General features: G+C 38.3%; 1 protein-coding gene across 5 annotated transcripts in view; it reads right to left on the minus strand.

Annotated features, from left to right (window-relative positions):
* LOC126412841 (homeodomain-interacting protein kinase 2) overlaps positions 1-21,575 on the minus strand; it is a 212,253-nt gene that overhangs the window by 54,130 nt on the left and 136,548 nt on the right. For 4 of the 5 annotated variants that reach the window (XM_050082684.1, XM_050082685.1, XM_050082683.1 and 1 more), the window contains exons 16-19: positions 20,983-21,105; positions 16,723-17,172; positions 7,820-8,095; positions 3,218-3,372 (exon numbers count right to left, since the gene is read on the minus strand). In XM_050082684.1, coding sequence (XP_049938641.1) covers positions 3,218-3,372; positions 7,820-8,095; positions 16,723-17,172; positions 20,983-21,105 — 1,004 coding nt within the window. The remainder of the gene's footprint in view (positions 1-3,217; positions 3,373-7,819; positions 8,096-16,722; positions 17,173-20,982; positions 21,106-21,575) is intronic. The other variant, XM_050082687.1, reaches the window with a different exon arrangement.

Here is a 21,575-nt window from a genome sequence, read left to right on the forward strand (position 1 = left end):
ACAAAAATTTGACCAAAAACTAAAACAATGAAAAATTTCAGGAATTCTCAGACTTTTCCTGGGTTTCTCCCAGATGAAAAAATTCCCGGGTTTTTCCCAGAACATATAAACCCTGTATTAAGCACATCTGTGTAAACACTGCCTCTCTGTGTGAATAAATAAAATTGTTAATTTAAAGGAAGGTCAGTGTTGACCGTAATATTGATGGTTTATTGATAGCAAAATCGATTTTCAATCACATAGTGATCATCTTCAGCGCTGGAAGTTAAAAATACAACATAGTGATCAGTGAATAAAAAACAACAACAACAACAACAACAAACAGCTATGTGATATTTTTAACTTTCAGCACTGAAGATGATCACTATGTGATTGAAAATTGATTTTGCTATCAATAAATCATCAATATTATGGCCAACGCTGACCTTCCTTTTAATTTAACATATATGGTCGTTGTGCACACAGCACTCCATGGAGTCGCCAATCAAATAAAATCGTCACATGCCAGGTTTGTATTTATTAATTTGTTTTTATTTACTTACATTGTTTTAGACTGTGGTGTCCCTCTATTAACCAGATACTTTGTGTGTACATAATGTTATGTTTTATGTGTTACATAATAATATTGATATTGTTACGAAAAGTGAAATTGAACATAACCAGTATACGCAACTGGATAAAAAGTCCACTCAAATTGAAGTTAAATGCTGATATCTGAATCTTTCAGATATATTCCTAAAACGTGCGTTCACATTTTGGAGGCTCATGTCACATAACATACCTGCATTCCAATTGGCTGTTGGCTTACCGTATTTACCCGAATCTAAGCTGCACCTGAAAAATGAGACTCGAAATCAAGGAAAAAAAAATTTTCCGAATCTAAGCTGCATCTGAAATCTGAGACTCGAAATTCAAGGGGAGAGAAAAGTTTTAGGCTGCACCTCCAAATCGAAACAGAGTTGGTACATTGTAATATGAGACACAATTTAGGTCGAATGAATGACGATACAGCTACAGTAGTTTGGTTCGAGTAGTAAGCTTAGCAGTAAACTTTACCAGGTAGCCATTGCTTTGCATCAGGTACCCTTCCTTTTTCACGTGCTTCATCTGGTTTGAATTGATTGCTTATTTTTCTTTGATCTGATAAGTGCCGTTCTCTTTGTTATAGGTGTTTACGCCACTCTAAGCTGAAAATGCATTACTGTACTGTGTCATGCACGGTTTGTCGCATTCTGATAATGAGTGTTTACGGCCCTGTCACCACTCGCGGCATAGCTTGCTTTTGTACACGCTACCGCCGCTTACAATTAAAAAAAGAAGAAGAAGAAGAAAGAGAGAGAGAGAGAGAGAATCGTCTCATTAGCGAAAAATGGCAAGAGACTGCTATTTGTTGTTACTAACACTGCTGCTTTCTTCGACAATGATCAACAACAACCAAATAATAGACTGCGTGTGATAGAAGATGTTCTGAACGAGAGTTTAGCGAAAATTTCTCTCCGTTTGAAAATCTTTGCAGATGCCTCTTTAGTACATAATATTCTGCAAAGAAATTATAGTAATCTTAGATTTAAAAATCTAGTCAATTGCCGTGCTTCATTTCTGACTGTATCACTATTACGCATAAGAATAATACGAATATAAACATGAGATGATATGTATATTCTTCCGCGTTTGCCATTGTCTCACTCTAGTTTCGTAGTCTATTAGGCAGACAGGATTTAAATGAGATGGCAGCAAACATGAAACAATACATGGCAACATGTTTATATTCGTATTATTCTTATGGTGAAGAGAATACTGCATGTGATTCACAATTCATAAAAGTTCCTATTAGCAACCATCTCTTCTCACAGGTAGAAAAAATTCAGAATGTAGAGTTGGCCATATTGACAAACATCCCAAACAATCTTGCCAGTCGGATTTTCGTAGTACATTGAAATGCTTCAACATTCGAAGATGAACAATACGGAATTTGTATTTACTTCATTGGATAATGTACGAAAATGCAGTGGCCAAAACTCTGGGCGGAGAAAAATTCTCGTCTTCCACTTTTTTTTTTAAATTTATTTACTGATGCAGAGGTTTTGGCATCAGTATTTATCTTTGTGCCTGCAAAGCATGCCTGTGAAGCGCTACATATATTCGACGGCAGAAGTTAGTTGTGGCAACACCTACCAACATTTTTCAGAACTTCCGCTTACTTTGCACTCGATTCTAAGCCACAGGCGGTTTTTTGGATTACAAAAACCGGAAAAAAGTGCGGCTTAGATTCGAGTAAATACGGCAAGTGTAGATTCCAGCAGCTTAGATGTCGCCAATGTCGCTACATTTGAAATATTTTTGTTTTTGTACACTGTGGCATAACTTTCAGTTTCTGGGTGTGGTATCTCCAATGTGTTCTCAAAGAGGCATGTTTTGAATTATAGTTTATTGGTATAGCATGTCAGAAAGCGTGGCATTTCGAGATTACATAACACGCCAAATGGACTACTTTTAATTACGCATTTTCACCTTACTCATGAGTAGTGTGCTCTTGCAGATATAACAAGATCTGCCAGTGTCTGAGAGACCCGGTCAATCCATTCTAGACTGAAATAAACAAAAATTCTCGCATCATAGTGCAAATATTTTCATCTGATGCCATTTCACTGATGAACCTGTCAGTGTAAACTGATGCTGTCACCAGTAATCAAGCCTGGTTCCACAGCATGAACAACGCTGAAATGCTGTATTTTAGCTACGGAGGGCAATAATTAAGTTTATGGCTTTAGTAAAATGAGTAAAAACCCAAAGAAGGCAACTGATGTCTGATGTGTCAAGGAGGACAAAATGACATGCCACTGTGTGGATAAATGTTCTTGAAGTGTCACTGAAGTGAGGCATAGACTGGGGAAGGTTACAAAGGAGAAGCAGGTCACTCTGGTCCCAAGATGAGAGGGATTCACCTGCTGAGACTACTTTTTACAATTTAAACAAGTATCTTGTTGTAACATCACATTAATAAGGAAACACAAAGTTCAGGGTGGTTACAGACATTTAAAAAGATCTAGATGCAAGAGATTTGTGCACTTTGGAAAACACTCAGATTCTGTAATAAAACGTTAGAATATTAGTTTTCACTACAAGCAGTGTAACCTATTTCTTGCTTACTCTTTTAATGTGTCCTATAATAACTGTTATTCTGAATTGCTGAAATTAAACAATGAATGTTACTTACCTTGCTGAGGAACATAATCACGGCTGTTGGAAACAGGCACAGTTAATTCTCGTTTATGAGCTGATGGAGGACCAAGCAAATCTCTACTCATGTGGGCTGATGAAGGAGCCCAAGAATTTCTCTTGTCACCACTGCAACCCACACACACACATGCCCTGTAAATAAAATATGAAGTACAACTAATTTGCACATAACCAACCAGTGGAAAATCCAGGATGTAATTATAATGTGATTATTAAAACAGACTGCTACCCACCACATTGAGGATGAGTTGTACAGCAGACAAGCAAATTTAATAGGAGACTGTTTGATTCTACTATTAAATGTGACTATCTGCTGTTCACTGCCTGCTCTACGTGATGGTACCCTAATATTCAAATCAATACAAATTGAAAAAAAAAAAAAAAAAAACACCACACAAAATATAGATCCAATGCATGACAGGATTCCAAAAACTGCGCATTAGTAATTTAAACATACTGAACTGGAAAGAAGATATTTTTGTTTAATATTTATACAATGCAAGAAACTATTATTCAGCTGAGTGACCTTGGCATGCATCTAGATCTACATACATACTCTGCAAGCCATCATACAACGTGCAGCAGAGGGTACCCCATGCCACTACTGGTCATTTCTTTTCCTGTTTCACTCATAAATAGAGTGATGGAAAAACGACTATCTATATGCCTCCATATGAGCACTAATTTCTCTTACCTATGTGGGTGAATGACAACTGTACATTGGCAGCAGTAGAATTATTCTGCACTCAGCTTCAAATACCAATTATCTAAATTTTCTCAATAGTGTTCCTCGAAAAGAATGTCTCCTTCAAACCAAGGATTTCCATTTGAGTTCCCAAAGCATCTCCATAACACTTGCATGTTTCAAACCTACCAGTAAAAAATCTAGCAGTCAACCACTGAATTTATTTGATGTATTTCTTTAATCTGACTTGATGTGGATCTCAAACACTAAAACAGTACTCAAGAATGGGTCACATTGGTGTTACACATGCACTCTCTATAAATGAGCTACACATTCCTAAAATTCTCCCAATAAAATGAACTCAACCATTGACCTTCCCCGCTGCAATTGTTACACAATCATTTCATTTCATATTGCTTTGCAACGTTACGCATTCTATTTAATCAATGTCAAGCAGCACACTGCTAATGCTAGTAATTGTATAGATTACATCATATTGTCAAAAACTGATTGTTTTCATTGTTATACAATACTAATGCTGTACTCCAACAGTACGACATTGCCTTTCCTGCTTATCTGCGTTAAATTACAATTTTCTACATTTAGCTCTAACTGCCAAACTAGATATTTTGTCTAAGTCATCTTGTTTTCCCCTACAGTCACTCAGTGATGACATCATCCCATACACCACATCATCAACAAACAGCCACAGATCATTTATGCAGGTACAAAATAACAGTGGTCCTGCACATGTCTTCCTTGTCTCTGATGAACACTTGCCATTGATGACAGCACACTTTGAGGCACTCATATATCTGGGAACCTATTCTGTATACTTGTGCCTACGTGGAGCACTACGACAAATGGTTTTCAGAAATCTAGGAATATGGAATCTGCATTTGCCCTTCATTCATAGTTTGAAGGACATCATGCGACAAGAGGGCAAACAGAGTTTCGCATGAGCGATGCTTTCTAAAATCGTGCTGATTCATGGACAGAAGCTTCTCCATTTCAAGAAAAAATATTATATTTGAACTGAGAATATGTACAAGTATTCTGCAGTAAACTGTTGTTAAGGACATATGTCTGTAATTTTGCATGTCCATTGTTTTACCCTTCTTATATACAAGAGTCACCTGTGCTTTTATACAGTCGCTCAGAACTTGGCACCAGTTGAGAGATTTGCAATGATTGTAAGCTAAGTAAGGGGCCAATGCTGTAGAGTGCTCTTTGTAAAACTGCCACACCAGGCTGGTCAAAAAATGACTAGATAGAAGCCTTTGCCTCACTTAGTGATTTTATATAGAACCAGAATTTTCTTGGGTTCTCAGCAAGATCTTTTTCTAGGGTATGACAAAGGTAGCAGATGTATGCTTTGTGCATTGATCTTTTTACAGACCACATATCTCTGTCAATTTTTGACTGCCATCATTCACGCATATTTTGAAGCGTGTGTGCATCAGCGTTTGCTTCCTCAGCATTTTCTGAATTTCGTTGTTAACTATGGTGGTTTTTTATTCCATTCTTAATCTATTTGTTTGTCATATCCTTCTCCAGGGTGATTTACAATCTATTTGAACTTTGTCAATAATTTCTCTCTGCCCATCAACTGGAACTATACAATGGCAATTCATCATCTAATTGGGATGCCAAAAACTGCTTGTCTGCTCTTTATAGCAGAAATACTCTCCTACCCACCACAATATGTCCTAACAACAGGGCAACACATTAATTGCCTCTTTCCATCATTTCTGTGTTCACATACTGTGGAGTATCCAATGAACTTTAAATAGTGGTTTTCATTATACTGCATGTATTCAATGGCTCTCTTTATGTTTGTTATGGGACAACAGAACAAAAAATGCTATGCATTAAATATACAATCTAGAGCTAAAGTTCTGAATGTGTATAATTTATTTAAGAGACAGCAGCTAGCAAGTACCGCGATCTCACAAGGTGACTGTCTCAGCACTACAAACAGTCAGATGAAAATAGCTGAAGCACGAGGTACAAGAGAGAATTTTCAAGCAAATCTATTGACAAGCTCATATTACAAAGGGTGTTACAAAGTTTTGCACCGTCATCTCTAATTTTTTTATTTTTTGCAGGAGGAGAATGAAATTTTTTGTGAACATACTTGGAACATTTAGCTATAAGTTGGTATATAAAAGTATTTTCTTTTATTAATAGGTGAGCCATAATGAACTGTGCAGCAGATGTCAGGTTGCAACAATGGTCAGTGATGAAGTCCCTCTTCAAGACTGGCGATGACTCTTCCACATTAATTCACAGGAAGTTGCTCCCTGTTTATGAGGAGCACACAGTGGATCGCAGCAGTATCCAGCGGTGGTTGCAGAGGTTTAAAGAAGGTGATTTCTCTCTACTGGACAATCCACGATGCAGTAGACCATCAACAGTAGTGAGTGATCAAATCATCCAAAATGACAGATGTTTCATGACATGACAGCTTGCTGAAATGACTCGTTTGTCATTGGGTAGTGTTGGTATCACTGGTACATCATCAGACTACACCATGGCAATGCCAAACCCCATACAGCCCTTATGACACAGGAGAAAATCAGGAAAATGGGTTGGAAAATTGTTCCTCATCCTCCCTACAGTTCGGACTTGGCTTCGTCTAATTTTTACCTCTTTGGTCACCCGAAGGCCCACCTGCACGTAAAACATTTGATAGTGAGAGAGACCTCATTTCCTGTGAAAAGCGATGATGTAAAAGCCAATCCCCAGAATTTTACCAAAGTGCATTTACATCATGGAAAGAACGTTGGGCCAGATGCATCACAGCTGATGGAGGCTACATTGAGTAGGCTCAATGTATAGCTAAATGTTCCAAGTGTGTTCACAAAAATTTCATTCTCCTCCGGCAAAGAAATAAAAAAAATTAAGAGACGACTGGCAAAACTTTTTGAACGCCCTTTATATATAAATCATCAAAGTTCTGAGAATTATCATTATGAAATTGTGCACAGTATTTTTCAGCAATGGTTTGCAAACAACCCACTGCTAAATAGCCCCACCCCCCACCCACTCACTCACTCACTCACTCACTCGCTCGCTCACACACACATACACACACACACACACACACACACACACACACACACACACACACACACAAGCAATGTGACATAACAGCATACACACAGTGCAGAACAACAAAGCCCCTACTCAAGTACTAGGAAGTATAGGATGAAATGACAACAATATGATTACTACCAACCACATAGAGCAGGAGTTGTGCAACAGACAAGCATAAAGAAAAATACTAAAAATACTTAAGCATTCATACAAAATCTTTCCTCAGAAGTATATCTCTCATACATTCACACAACTACAACTTGCACACTTGTGACTACTGTTTTCAGGAGATAATAAGGCCCATCTGTGCTGCAATTGAGGTGATAAGCAATCTCTTTTTGTGTGTGTGTGTGTGTGTGTGTGTGTGTGTGTGTGTGTGCGGGTACCTGCCCGCAAAAGGGAGAGAGAGAAAGAGGGGCGGGGGGGGGGGGGGGGGGGGGGGGGGGATGAATGAGACAGTGCAACAACCCTATGATTAAAAGTTTTAATATGTTACTGTTACAATAGAGATGGTTGCACACAATGAATTTTAAAATTACACATAGCGAATCAGTACATTTGAAACGGCAGATTGAATGATTAATTCATGCAGCATTTTATTGCATCACCATATCTGCACAAAGAATACTGATGAGGCATTAGTCATAACTTACTTGGACATAGTACCTCTAATCATCAATCATCAGAGCCAAAGAAAAGAATAAGGTGAAAAAATACTTCAGTATAATTAAAGCCACGTCAAACTGGGAATTCTCTTAAAATACTATATTCTTCATTCCATCCTCAAACACTTACCCACTGTACACAATGTGCTGGTCTTGAGAAGTTGTGGGATGACCTGCAGAAGATGTTGCCACATAGTGGTATGAAGCTGAACTTGTTGCTGCCACATTATCTTTACAAGATGTCAAAGTGTTACTACACGATGAATGATGAGCATAATCACCATGGTGATACTCGGTAAGTCCAGGTTCTTTTTTTGTAGCAACTGCATTAAGCATACATTCTGACTGGGCCTTCGCTAGCAATCTCTTCTTTTGGGATTGTGAAGCTCCACTTGAATATCCAGAGCTGTAAGATGAAGTTTGAAATAAGAAGCTTTGCATTTTCATATGCTGAAATTCAACAAAATTTTTCAAAAAGACGTAGGAGAAAACAACTTGCCCTCGCAAGGTTATAAACATGTAGTTCTGTCGACACACACACACACACACACACACACACACACACACACACACACACACACACACACACACGTGTGTGTGTGTGTGTGTGTGTGTGTGTGTGTGTGTGTGTGTGTGTGTGTGTGGAGGGAGATGAATGTTATTAGCAAAAATCTCTAATCTCTAAAAATTCTTGACCAATTAATTTCACAATGCTCTAACAAATGCTTGGACATACATTGGCTGTATATATTTTTAAATATATGTGATACATAAATATATATTTTTCATATAATGGGGAGGTGATGTTAACAAAAAACTCGTTAAGTTCTTGACTGTTGTACTTCAAATTGTTACACAATGATCTACTAACATTCAGATATAGGCCACATACTTTTTTTTTACACAACAATGTATATTCTGTTAAAACCAACTGGGAGAAAGAAGATGCTGTGCTCTGAAAATGTGTGGTTTGATTTTCTTTCTCACCAGTTTTAACTTAGATACAGGGCATTTAAACAACTAGAAAAATTGTACCTTCCACATATATTCTTTCTCCTTGTATACGATTTTAACAATAGCAGCATGCTGTTTTGTTTTCTATACTGTTGTCAGCTTTCAGAGGAATGTTGTCCTTATCAGCTCATGATTAGAATACTACTATGCAATCTTGAATCATCCAAAAACTTTGTAATCATACCCGTTCAGAGATTAAAACTATGAGAAATACTGTCACTGAAGCTAGTACTCTCACAGATCTAGTAGCTGTTAAGTTGTCTCATGCACTCCTTATCTTAATAATCTCAACCGATTTACCCAGTGATTGTGACCGACTTCATTTCCCAATCTATGTTTTGTTTGGCAATAACAATAAACAAGGCACAAGGTGTCAGAGAGAGAGAGAGGGAAACAGGAGATGGATAGGGGGGGGGGGGGGCAGAAAATGGACAGTGTGTGGGGGAAGGAGGAGGTGGACAGAGAAAGTGGAGTGGAGGAGATGGAGAGAGACTGTGTTTTTTTTTGGGGGGGGGGGGGGAGATGGGGGAGGAGGAGGAGGAGGAGGAGGAATTGGATAGAGAAAGGGAAAAAGGGGGAGACGACTAAAGAGATTGGGGTAGGGGAGGAGGGGATGGTCAGAGAGAGGGGGTGGGAGTGAAGTAGATTAGGACTTAATACACTTTTCCCTTGCCTACTTAGGTTCACTAGTATAAGAACGAAAGTGACAGTTTTATCGTAGCCCTTCGAACTCTTGGTTCGTTCCTGAGGCAGGAGAAGGGATATGGTAGGAACTATAGCTCCAAGAAACAAATCATCCAGAAGGAAAGTTTATAATCTTGTTTATGTGATAACTCAGCACTTCTACTAGTTTGTGAATTGTTATATCTTTATGCCTTAAATTATTTGCATTTCGACAGGACATAATCATTATCACATTACTGGAAAAAATTAAAAATCCTGGATGGATCAACTGTAATTATCATTCAAGTTGAATATAATGTACAGATCTTGCCACTGATAACCCTTCACATGCTGATTCTGCAAGTGCGTTACTGACACATGATTCTCAACATTAAGACCTGTGTTTTGTGGTCTGATGAATCATCACTAATCTCCACTCCCATAATATGAAGAAAGACAATGTAGCATGTCTCACAGTCAACACAGAAGTCCCCACACTGTAATCTGCTGGCCTATTTTCTTAAAATAGAACTTGAAAGTTTAGTTTGCTCAGGCAGAACTTTAAGTAGATTTTATGATTTGTCCACCACTAACGCTAAATATTTGCTAAAAAACCTAAACTCCATCATCAGACCCACACTACCACATGATTCCGACTGGCCGTCACTTCATCCTCTGCCACATATCATCATCATATGGATGCAAAATGTGGTCACAGAATACCGCTCTCCCACCAGTTACTGGCTTTCCAGACCTTTGAACTGTAACTTCTCACACTAGTAAATAAACTACTCAAACTGAACGAACTTCAGAATTAACATCTGATGTTAGTTTATTAGATTTCCACTGCAGTGTTCTAATGTTATGATAATATGCCCAATATGCTCTAAAATCTGTTTTGCAACAACTAGATGATCATTCTCAATTGTAGAGAAGGAATAGAGGGTGTATAGGCAGACAAGGAAAAACATTGCCGAATATTTCCCTGATGTCCCGGTTAAAAAATACACTTTTTCCTGGGCAAAAATACTCTTTTTCCATGTTAAGTGACAGTATATTTCCCCTAGGAACTGTAAAACTTATCAATCCTTTGAACGGTTAACATTTCATACACTGGCATAGAACTTCTCGGCAGTTTACAAAACGAAACCCAGAAAGAAAGGAAGTTTTGGAAAGCTCTTTTACGTGCAGGAACATACACGCTACACATTTTTGTATTACGATATGCTGCATATTTTCATATTACAAAAGTATAAATTTGAATTCCAGCAGACACAGCACTGTAGTTTCCAAAGCATTGAAACCGAAACTGAGATGCACTTTTGTAAGACAGTCATAACTCACGTCACGTGATCTCGCCAGCTGATGACAGCAATAACAGCATCACTGTTAAGAAGCGTGGTCACAAATAGGGAAAGTTAATGGTTTAAATTAATATTCATTGTGTATCTACAAGAAAAACTAAGCTGTCACATATAATATTGGTCTCAAAGATTAATAAGCTACAAGAGAAGCTAAGCTTTCACATGTAGTACTGATCTTTTTTTTTTTTTTTTGCATGTGTTACACTTTAAGACACATCACACCAATAAGCTGGTAAAATTTAAAAAATGACATAAATGTCTTGGCTTCTGGGCTTGAAATTCTTCTAAGTGGCTGGTCCTAAAAGTGTTAAGTTTTAAATGACAGTCAAATGCTCTGTGATTTAAGAAATTCTAAATTGAAACGCTCAGATGGATAGAGCGTCTGCCATGTAAGCAGGAGATCCCAGGTTCGATTCCCGGTCGGGGCACACATTTTCAGCTGTCCACATCAAGGTATATCAACAATACCTATCGGCAGCGGAGGGTTTCAGTTAATCATTATTTATTCCAGGGAAAAGCTGCACGGTCATCAACAGTATCTCTTCTTTCGAGAACAGTTACTTCATACTTAATTCATGTTGCGTAAAAAGTAATTTACTTTGAAAGTAATGCTTCACAATATCTTCCCAGAGACCTGTTAGAAACAGGTACGTTCCAGCAGTTGCCAGAAAGTGCCAGAAAACAGATGTTACTGTGCGTGCGCAGCTACAATGACATAGGAAACCCATATGTTCATACGTATAAAGCACTAAGAGATTTTACATTATGTCATAAAACAAACGGGACATCAGAGAATACACCAAGAGCATCGAAATTTCATAAACCATACTAAAATGCATAATTCGATTTGAAGTGAACATTCATATACAATGAAATAGGCCCCGACCTGACATCAGGCTTTTCAGTGTGGTTTTCGGGATCTAAACTTTTCATGTTTGGTTCTTTATTATGGCATAAATACATGCCAGAAGATGAAAACATGCACTTGAAATTCAGCAAACATTTGGAACTAGCCAATGCTGTGAACCGAAACACTTCGTTTCAAAAAAATTGACTGCCTAAGTGGGAAAGGTTAATAAAAGCCAAATTTCCTTAGAAAACCAACAAAAATAACTTCATCGTTCTGTAAGGTGATTAATGCTTGACTGCCGAAAACACAGCAATAAAATAAATCAGACAACTGAAACAAACAAAATATTTTAGCCTTCTGTAATTACGGGAATGAATTTTAATTCACTTGATAGCTCTTGGCCACAGAAATCTGTTTTGTTTTCACTTGGCAAGGAGCTGTAAATGAAGAGGAACCAGCAAAATCACTAAACGTAAACATGGGTCACGTGGAGACTACCCCTTCCCCCCCAAACAACTCTGAATGCTCCGCGCGTGTGCAAATCTAGCAACTTCAGAGGGACAGAAATATTTTCCCAGTCAGCATCTGACTGCTACTATAGACAGAGCTAACAGCCACACTTCAAGCAGCCAGAAGTGGGAGCAATACCCAACTCAACTTTGCATGTATGTGAGCTCACCGGCAACTGCCCAAAGGAATCTAATACACACAGTTGTGACATCATGCTCATCAGAGGCAGTTTGTTGGTACAAAGTATTACACAGTCTTCATTCTAGGTCTTTGACACATTTTGCTGTTGGCAGACACTTGGTTGCGCACAGTTGTTGTAAATGGCACATTTCCTTTGCAACTGAATTCCCCCCTCCCCCTCCCCCTCCCCCCTCGTTTGTTTTATTGCTGCAGTTTTAGTCTGCAGTAATATTCCTTGTTAGAGGATTAGTTCTTACCAGACAGTCAAAATTACAAAAATTTAACTGAAAACTAAAACAACAAAAAATTCCCAGATTTTCTAAGAATCCCTGGGTTTTTCCCAGTTTCTCCCAGTTGAAAAGATTCCCAGGGTTTCCCGGATTCCCCAGGACGTGTACACTCTGGAATACCTGTTACCCAAATATATATAAAAGAAGTTCTAGTTCTCTTGCCAACCAAATCCCACCAACTAATTTCTGATGAATACAGTTCAATCTGTCTTTAATCCTAAGATCTACTTAGGTGAAAGTTGTTCACAGTTCTGTAAAACAATAAATTTTAACACTAGAATTCAGACTGATTTCACACGATGTCAATGTTTGCTGGTGGGTTGATTTGGAAGGAGGGGACCAAACAGCTAGGATTATCGAAGGCTGAGGAAGGAAGTCGGCTGTGCCCTTTTACAGGAACCATCCTGGCATTTGCCTAAATTTATGGAAATCACAGAAAACCTAAATCAATACGGTCTTATGCGGGTTTGAACCGCTGTCCTGCCGAATGCAAGTGCAGTACATAACCAATGCGCCACCTCACCTGTCATCGTCTTTTCATTTGGACTTATTGATAGAGCAATCTCAATTGACATTTTTCTTGACATCGCTTGCATTTTCACTTTTTTCTTGAAATGAAAAAAATAGAACGATGACTCATGATACTTTCTTTACATCTTTTATTTCTGATCCTTTCCTCAGATCTTGTCACAATGAAGCAGTGCTGTGAATATGGCACACTTTTCTTGCATTGCCCACCTCTGTGCTGATTTTTGTGCATGGATCTCACAAGAAAGTTCAGTTTAACAAAGTAAGTCTTCCCAGATATTGTTGCAGTTGTGGTCTTCAGTCCTGAGACTGGTTTGATGCAGCTCTCCATGCTACTCTATCCTGTGCAAGCTTCTTCATCTCCCAGTACCTACTGCAGCCTACATCCTTCTGAATCTGCTTAGTGTATTCATCTCTTGGTCTCCCCCTACGATTTTTACCCTCCACGCTGCCCTCCAATACTAAATTTGTGATCCCTTGATGCCTCAGAACATGTCCTACCAACCGGTCTCGTCTTCTCGTCAAGTTGTGCCACAAACGCCTCTTCTCCCTAATTCTATTCAATACCTCCTCATTAGTTATGTGACCTACCCATCTAATCTTCAGCATTCTTCTGTAGCACCACATTTCGAAAGCTTCTATTCTCTTCTTGTCTAAACTGTTTATCGTCCATGTTTCACTTCCATATATGGCTACACTCCATACAAATACTTTCAGGAACGACTTCCTGACGTTTAAATCAATACTCAATGTTAACAAATTTCTCTTCTTCACAAACGCTTTCCTTGCCATTGCCAGTCTACGTTTATATCCTCTCTACTTCGACCATCATCAGTTATTTTGCTCCCCAAATAGCAAAACTCCTTAACTGCTTTAAGTGTCTCATTTCATAATCTAATTCCCACAGCATCACCCGACTTAATTCGACTACAATCCATTATCCTCGTTTTGCTTTTGTTGATGTTCATCTTATATCCTCCGTTCATTACACTGTCCATTCCGTTCAACTGCTCTTCCAAGTCCTTTGCTGTCTCTGACAGAATTACAATGTCATCGGCGAACCTCAAAGTTTTAATTTCTTCTCCATGGATTTTAATACCCACTTCGAACTTTTCTTTTGTTTCCTTTACTGCCTGCTCAATATACAGATTGAATAACACCGGGGATAGGCTACAACCCTGTCTCACTCCCTTCCCAACCACTGCTTCCCTTTCATGCACCTCGACTCTTATAACTGCCGTCTGGTTTCTGTACAAATTATAAATAGCCTTTTGCTCCCTGTATTTTACTCCTGCCACCTACAGAATTTGAAAGAGAGTATTCCATTAACATTGTCAAAAGCCTTCTCTACGTCTACAAATGCTAGAAATATAGGTTTGCCTTTCCTTAATCTTTCTTCTAAGATGAGTTGTAGGGTCAGTATTGCCTCACGTGTTCCAAACTGATCTTCCCCGAGGTTGGCTTCTACCAGTTTTTCCATTCGTCTGTAAAGAATTCATGTTAGTATTTTGCAGCTGTGACTTATTAAACTGATAGTTCGGTAATTCTCACATCTGTCAACCCCTGCTTTCTTTGGGATTGGAATTATTATATTCTTCTTGAAGTCTGAAGGAATTTCGCCTGTCTCATACATCTTGCTCACCAGATGGTAGAGTTTTGTCAGGACTGGCTCTCCCAAGGCTGTCAGTAGTTCTAATGGAATGTTGTCTACTCCGGGGGCCTTGTTTCGACTCAGGTCTTTCAGTGCTCTGTCAAACTCTTCACGCAGTATCATATCTCCCATTTCATCTTCATCTACCTCCTATTCCATTTCCATAATATTGTCCTCAAGAACATCGCCCCTGTATAGACCCTCTACATACTCCTTCCACCTCTCTGCTTTCCTTTCTCTGCTTAGAACTGGGTTTCCATCTGAGCCCTTGATATTCATAAAAATAAGTGGTTCTCTTTTCTCCAAAGGTCTCTTTAATTTTCCTGTAGGCAGTACCTATCTTACCCTTCATGAGATAAGTCTCTACATCCTTACATTTGTCCTCTAGCCATCCCTGCTTAGCCATGTTGCACTTCCTGTCGGTCTCATTTTTGAGACGTTTGTATTCCCTTTTGCCTGCTTCATTTACTGCATTTTTATATTTTCTTCTTTCATCAATTAAATTCAATATTTCTTCTGTTACCCAAGGGTTTCTACTAGCCCTCGTCTTTTTATCTATTTGATCCCCAGCTGTCTTCACTATTTCATCCCTCAAAGGTACCCATTCTTCTTCTACTGTATTTCTTTCCCCCATTCCTGTCAATTGTTCCCTTATGCTCTCCCTGAAACTCTGTACAACCTCTGGTTCTTTCAGTTTATCCAGGTCCCATCTCCTTAAATTCCCACCTTTTTCCAGTTTCTTCAGTTTTAGTCCACAGTTCATAACCAATAGATTGTGGTCAGAGTCCACATCTGCCCCTGGAAATGTCTTACAATTTAAAATCTGGTTCCTAAATCTGTCTTACCATTATGTAATCTATCTGAAACCTTTTAGTATCTCCAGGGTTCTTCCATGTATAAAACCTTCTTTCATGATTCTTGAACGAAGTGTTAGCTCAGATATCCGATTGTAAATTCAAATATTGAAGCAGCAATTCAGATACCTCTTCTTGTAAAAAATAGAGCCTAAACTGGACTTAATAACACCTATGCTTCTACAAATGGTCAGTACTGTTAAAATATAAATTAAACTCTTCGTCTACAGAAAATTTTTTAGTACAAAACTAGTATTAGGCCCTATGTGTAGCAAAAAGTAAGAGGCTTACTTTTGTTGTTAAGTAATACCGTTTTGCAGTGAAACTCAATATCTTATTTTGTTCAAGCAACTTTTATTTTATTTAGTCCTTCATCCAGGATTATCTCACAGATTTGTCACCAGAAGTCAATTACAATAAATAGTTCAGTTATAAACACATACAGAATATCTAAGGATGTTTTGTGAGGGCAACACAGTGATCATGGGTGTGTTTGCAGAAGAAACATGCCAGCTTGTGCCTAAATTAAATTACAATTAGGACATGGTGTAGAACACATCCGAAGATGGTCATTACTGACTGAAACCGGTCATCGTCAAAGGAATTTATATTGTGATCAAAGACTAGAATAAAAAAAACATTTGAATCACAAAAGCCTACATCAGAATGGCCAGGCAAACTGTTCTCCCAAATATGACAGTGTCCTAACAACTGCACTGTCTCATTTGGTATTAAAATGCAAGTCTATCACTATGTCACAGAAGGCACACCTTTAAAGTTTGGTGGCTATACTGGACCCTCTAGTTTGTCCATTATGTTAGAAATTATGTGAAAATTTAGTGAAGGAGAAACATAACTTCCACGTGTCTCTGTCAATCAACATGTAACATTTAAGGCATTTAAAAGAGATGGAAGACACCCTTAATACTTGAAACCTCCATTGGACTCATGACAGATGGTTTTAAACAGAAAAGTGACTAAATAAGATAAAAGCAGATTAGACATTTCAATGATTTACTGAGAGTGTAGCAGTATTAAAAGTGGTAAATAGGGTACTAAAATAGATTAATTTTGCAAATGGTACCTGAATATCCTATCAAATAATGTACAAATAAGTGCCAACACTTACGTGGGTTGTGGCTCGTGTTTTATTTCTCTGGTAACTTGGACTGGTGTCTGAACCAGAACCTGTTGTACAGGTTGCTGTTGGTGATGGTGGTGGTGGTGATGCTGCTGATGCTGCTGCTGCTGCTGCTGTGGCTGTGATGTCTGTTGCTGCGGTGGCTGCAAATATACTTGGTGATGCTGGTGCTGCTGCTGAGGTGGTTGTGCTTGCTGTTGCACCTGAGGCTGATGTGGTTGTTGCTGTTGCTGTGCTATTGATTGTTGCTGTTGTTGTTGTTGTTGTTGTTGTTGTTGCTGCTGCTGCTGCTGCTGCATTTGTGCCTGCTGTAATTTAGCTGGGCTGTGCTGATCTTCTCCATCACTATCTGCGACTGTCACACAGGAAATCACATTCTTTCTTTGACGTGTGCTGCTTGTTACAGCTGCTGAACTTCTAGGTGGCGTTGACTGAGTGCTGCATTGAAATAAGAATTAGTAAATTAATTTCTTGTCTTATTTGCACAAAGTGGCTTAAAATATACTCAAGACACGCAGCCATAACAAATCAACTAGAAACTGAAACAACAAAAAAGTTATTTCCATTAAATAAATGCCGATGAACAAAGAAATCACTACAAAAAGTGTAATCATTAAATGCAAAATTAACATTTTTTTAGCAATTTGTAAAAAAGGTAGCTGACCTATGGGATTTTTCTTCATCTTAAATTATCCCACAAATTATACGATTTTTATGCTTCTGTCAAAACTCACAAAAAATGCAATGTGTGAGCTGCGATTAAAACTGTAAAATGCACGCTTTTTTTAAAAAAAAAAAATTATGAAGTAGACAGGAATAGCTCCGAGAAACATTATTTGTGTGAAAATACAAATAAGATATGGCACTAGGTCAGATACATTTATCAATGCACCAAACAGTTCTTTTAAACTATATAGCTATTTTTTTTTTTCTACAGAATTTATGTGAGAACGATATGCAATTTATAATTCTTATTACACTCACCATCAACAGACACACAATTCATCTTCCTACTGATTACACTGAAAATAAAATGATCACTGACTCTTATTTTATTACCGCTTGTGTCAGTAAAATACCATGGAATAAAAATTGGATTTTTACAAAATAAAAACTTGGTTAAACAAACATTTAGTACATCATCTTATGTTTTTTATAGCACCATTACGCAGCGTATATATAGTATTTAAGCCTCAGAAATGTGGTATGTTGAAATTTCTACAAAAATCTCATTCCATGATCTTGGTATAGACTATACTCTTTCCATGACTTGCAGCTTCGGGGATCTGAATTGACAATTTAACAAATTCTATACCATTTTCTTTTCTCAGTGCTAATTTTTGTAAGCCAAAAAAGATGACAGTCTGCCCTACATTTTCGTGAAGTTCCCAAGATACTACCCCCCGTAATACCTATTTATGCTGATAAGATTTTTTCATTGTCTTCAGTGCTGTTTCAAATAACACACAAAATCACTCTCAATAACTGAAATTGAAGTAATCGCTGAGCTAGCAGTTGGAACACGAGCTTATTGCATTTAAGAGAGAGAGAGAGAGAGAGAGAGAGAGAGAGAGAAATGAACAAGAGACAATGTTACCACTTATAACAGTACTGCTAGGTGGTGGATAGGTAATCAACACGAAGTTTAGCATATTTCTCAGTTTCTGAACTTGTCACTCGACAGATACCATCAATAATGCCCCCCACCCCACCCCCAAGAAAAGTGTGGGGGCATTTGGAAATGGGACGGTGGGGGAGAAGAATGCACAACCATCTGCTTCTTCAATTCCTAGCTAGTATACATACCCATTGCTCAATATTTGCTTATATCATGAGAAATGATGCTACTCATTATATCATTTGTGATACACACCATGTGATCAAAAGTATCCGGACAACCCCAAAAACATACTTTTTCATATTAGATGCATTGTGCTGCCACCTACTACCAAGTAGTAGTCATTAGACATTGTGAGAGAGCAGAATGGTGCGCTCTGCAGAACTCACGGACTTTGAATGTCATCAGGTGATTAGATGTCACTTGTGTCATACGTCTGTACACAAGATTTCCACACTCCTAAACATCCCTAGGTCCACTGTTTCCAATGCAATAGTGAAGTGGAAACAGGAAGGGACACGTACAGTGCAAAAGCGTACAGGCCGGCCTCATCTGTTGACTGACAGAGACCGCCGACAGTTGAAGAGGGTCGTAATGTGTGATAAGCAGACATCTATCCTGCCCATCACACAAGAATTCGAAACTGCATCAGGATCCACTGCAAGTACTATGACAGTTGGGTGGGAGGTGGGAAAACTTGGATTTCATGGTCAATCAGTTGCTCATAAGCCACACATCACGCTGGTAAATGCAAAAAGTGCCTCGGTTAGGTGTGTAAACATTGGACGACTGAACAGTGGAAAAAAGTCGTGTGGAGCGACAAATCACGGTACACAATGTGGCGATCCGATGGCAGGGTGTGGGTATGGCGAATGCCCAGTGAACGTCATCTGCCAGTGTATGTAGTGCCAACAGTAAAATTTGGAGGCGGTGGTGTTATGGTGTGGTCGTGTTTTTCATGGAGGGGGCTTGCACCCCTTGTTGTTTTGCATGGCACTATTACAGTACAGACCTACACTGACATTTCAAGCACCTTCTTGCTTCCCACTGCTGAAGAGCAATTCAGGGATGGGGATTGCACCTTTCAACACGATCGAGCACCTGTTCATAATGATGGCCTCTAGCGTAGTAGTTACATGGCCATAACATCCCCGTAATGGACTGGCCTGCACAGAGTCCTGACCTGAATACTATAGAACACCTTTGGGATGTTTTAGAATGCCAACTTCGTGCCAGGCGTCACCAACCGACATCAATACCTCTCCTCAGTGCAACACTCCGTGAAGAACGTTCTGCCATTCCCCAAGAAATCTTCCAGCACCTGACTGAATGTATGCCTCCAAGAGTGGAAGCTGTCATCAAAGCTATGGGTGGGTCAACACCATATGGAATTCCAACATTACCGATGGAGAGCGCCACAAGTCATTTTCAGGAAAGTGTCCAGATGCTTTTGATCACGTAGTGTATCTATGATTTTCTGTTAACATATCAAAAGAATAAGTGAATGATTAAACATACTACAAAAGTAACTGGACTGTCCACAATGCATTAAAAACCATTTCACATTACATTCTGCAAAAATGAGCATATTTAGAGTTTTCATGGTGTCTCTTACATACTTAATACTTGTACTGCGTAGCTGAATTATTCAGCTAAATAAAGGTCACTCATTTTGGTTGAACACCACATGTAATGAATGTGTTAAATGTAAAGTAACAACATTAGTTATTCAGATAAATAATGTACATTGCAGAAAAAAACCACCTGTGAACATAAACTTATGAATGTCTATATCTGTAACATATTAGTAAAAAATTACATTCTGGGCATTAAACCATGCATACAGTCATCTACAACATCTGTGAAGGTAATATGAAATATGAGAAAGAACTTGCACACTTAAACAATACTGTGTTAGTACAACAATTTCAAACTCAACAAAAGGAAACTGATCATATGAAACCCACAAAACATGCAACACTTAAAAGACACCAATTTTGTAAGCAATTGCAGCTGATGAAGCATATTTATGTGGACATTGGTTTGCAAGTGGGAGACATTGCACTTAGTTAAAGAAATGTTTATGACTGACCAACACCAGGATACAGTACAGTAAATCAAAGAAAGGGAAGAAGAAATAAATCTATAAAGAAAGAATGATTTTTCTTGTTTTGTCAAGCACATATAATATTACAAAACAAAAATTTTACATTTTGCACCTGAAATGTAATCTTTATATGTGTAACTTTAGAATTATTGTATTTTCTGTAAGAAAAAAATATGATGGCCCAGTGAAGTAACATTCTCCCAATACAGAAACATGCTACTTCTTACGGTGTACATTAACTTTTGACTTCCATCTCAAGGAAATCAAAATTTTTGAGGAATGGAAGACATAGATAATATTTAATAGCTAAATCATTCTTTCCATATTTTACTGGGTGAACACTTATAAAACATAAAACAAATATGATAAGGGTTCCTTAGATGAAACATGCTGCCTGCAACCTTTCAACACATGGTAACAATTACAGGAAATGGGACACAACAGATGGTTAGATAATATGCAGCAACAATATTCAGCAGTAACAGCAGCACCCTCGAAGCAGCATGTGTGTTAGGATGGGTACCTGCGATATGCTTCATCTTGAGAGGCTACAGTCAACACTGAGGGACAGTTGGAGCTGATGTGGCAAGATGCACCCAGGCCGGCTGATCCACCGCAACACGCACCGCAGTTCCTATCCTTACAGCTACCAAAAACAAATCCAGCAACCCTCAGAATAACTTTTCTATTCTTGTTTTGAATGAAGGGGGAAAAATAAGATGTATAAATAAAGCTCTTAATAAAGATACAGCAATGGTGTACCACCTGCACAATTCATAGCCACACCTAAGACTTCTTGCAGAGAATTAAAACATATGTCTTACAAGAGTGATAACTGCAATAGTACTTAACTGATTCAGGTCAATTCAATGTAATCATTGCCATTTGGGGATGTAGATATGAAAAATCTATTCAATTCCCAAGTTCATAATGGAAACATCATCATGAGACGGAAAGATATGATTAGACACTCCATCTAATATGTTTTGCAACTACAATGGTAAGGATTAGATTTTTAATACTCACATTTGATCACATATCTACAAGAAAAATCAAATAGGTTATGCTAAAACTTTAAAATATTTTAACTTAATAGCACAGAAGTGTTAATTTGCC

This window comes from Schistocerca serialis, chromosome 7 (genome assembly GCF_023864345.2).
Source record: "Schistocerca serialis cubense isolate TAMUIC-IGC-003099 chromosome 7, iqSchSeri2.2, whole genome shotgun sequence".
Taxonomy (NCBI): domain Eukaryota; kingdom Metazoa; phylum Arthropoda; class Insecta; order Orthoptera; family Acrididae; genus Schistocerca; species Schistocerca serialis.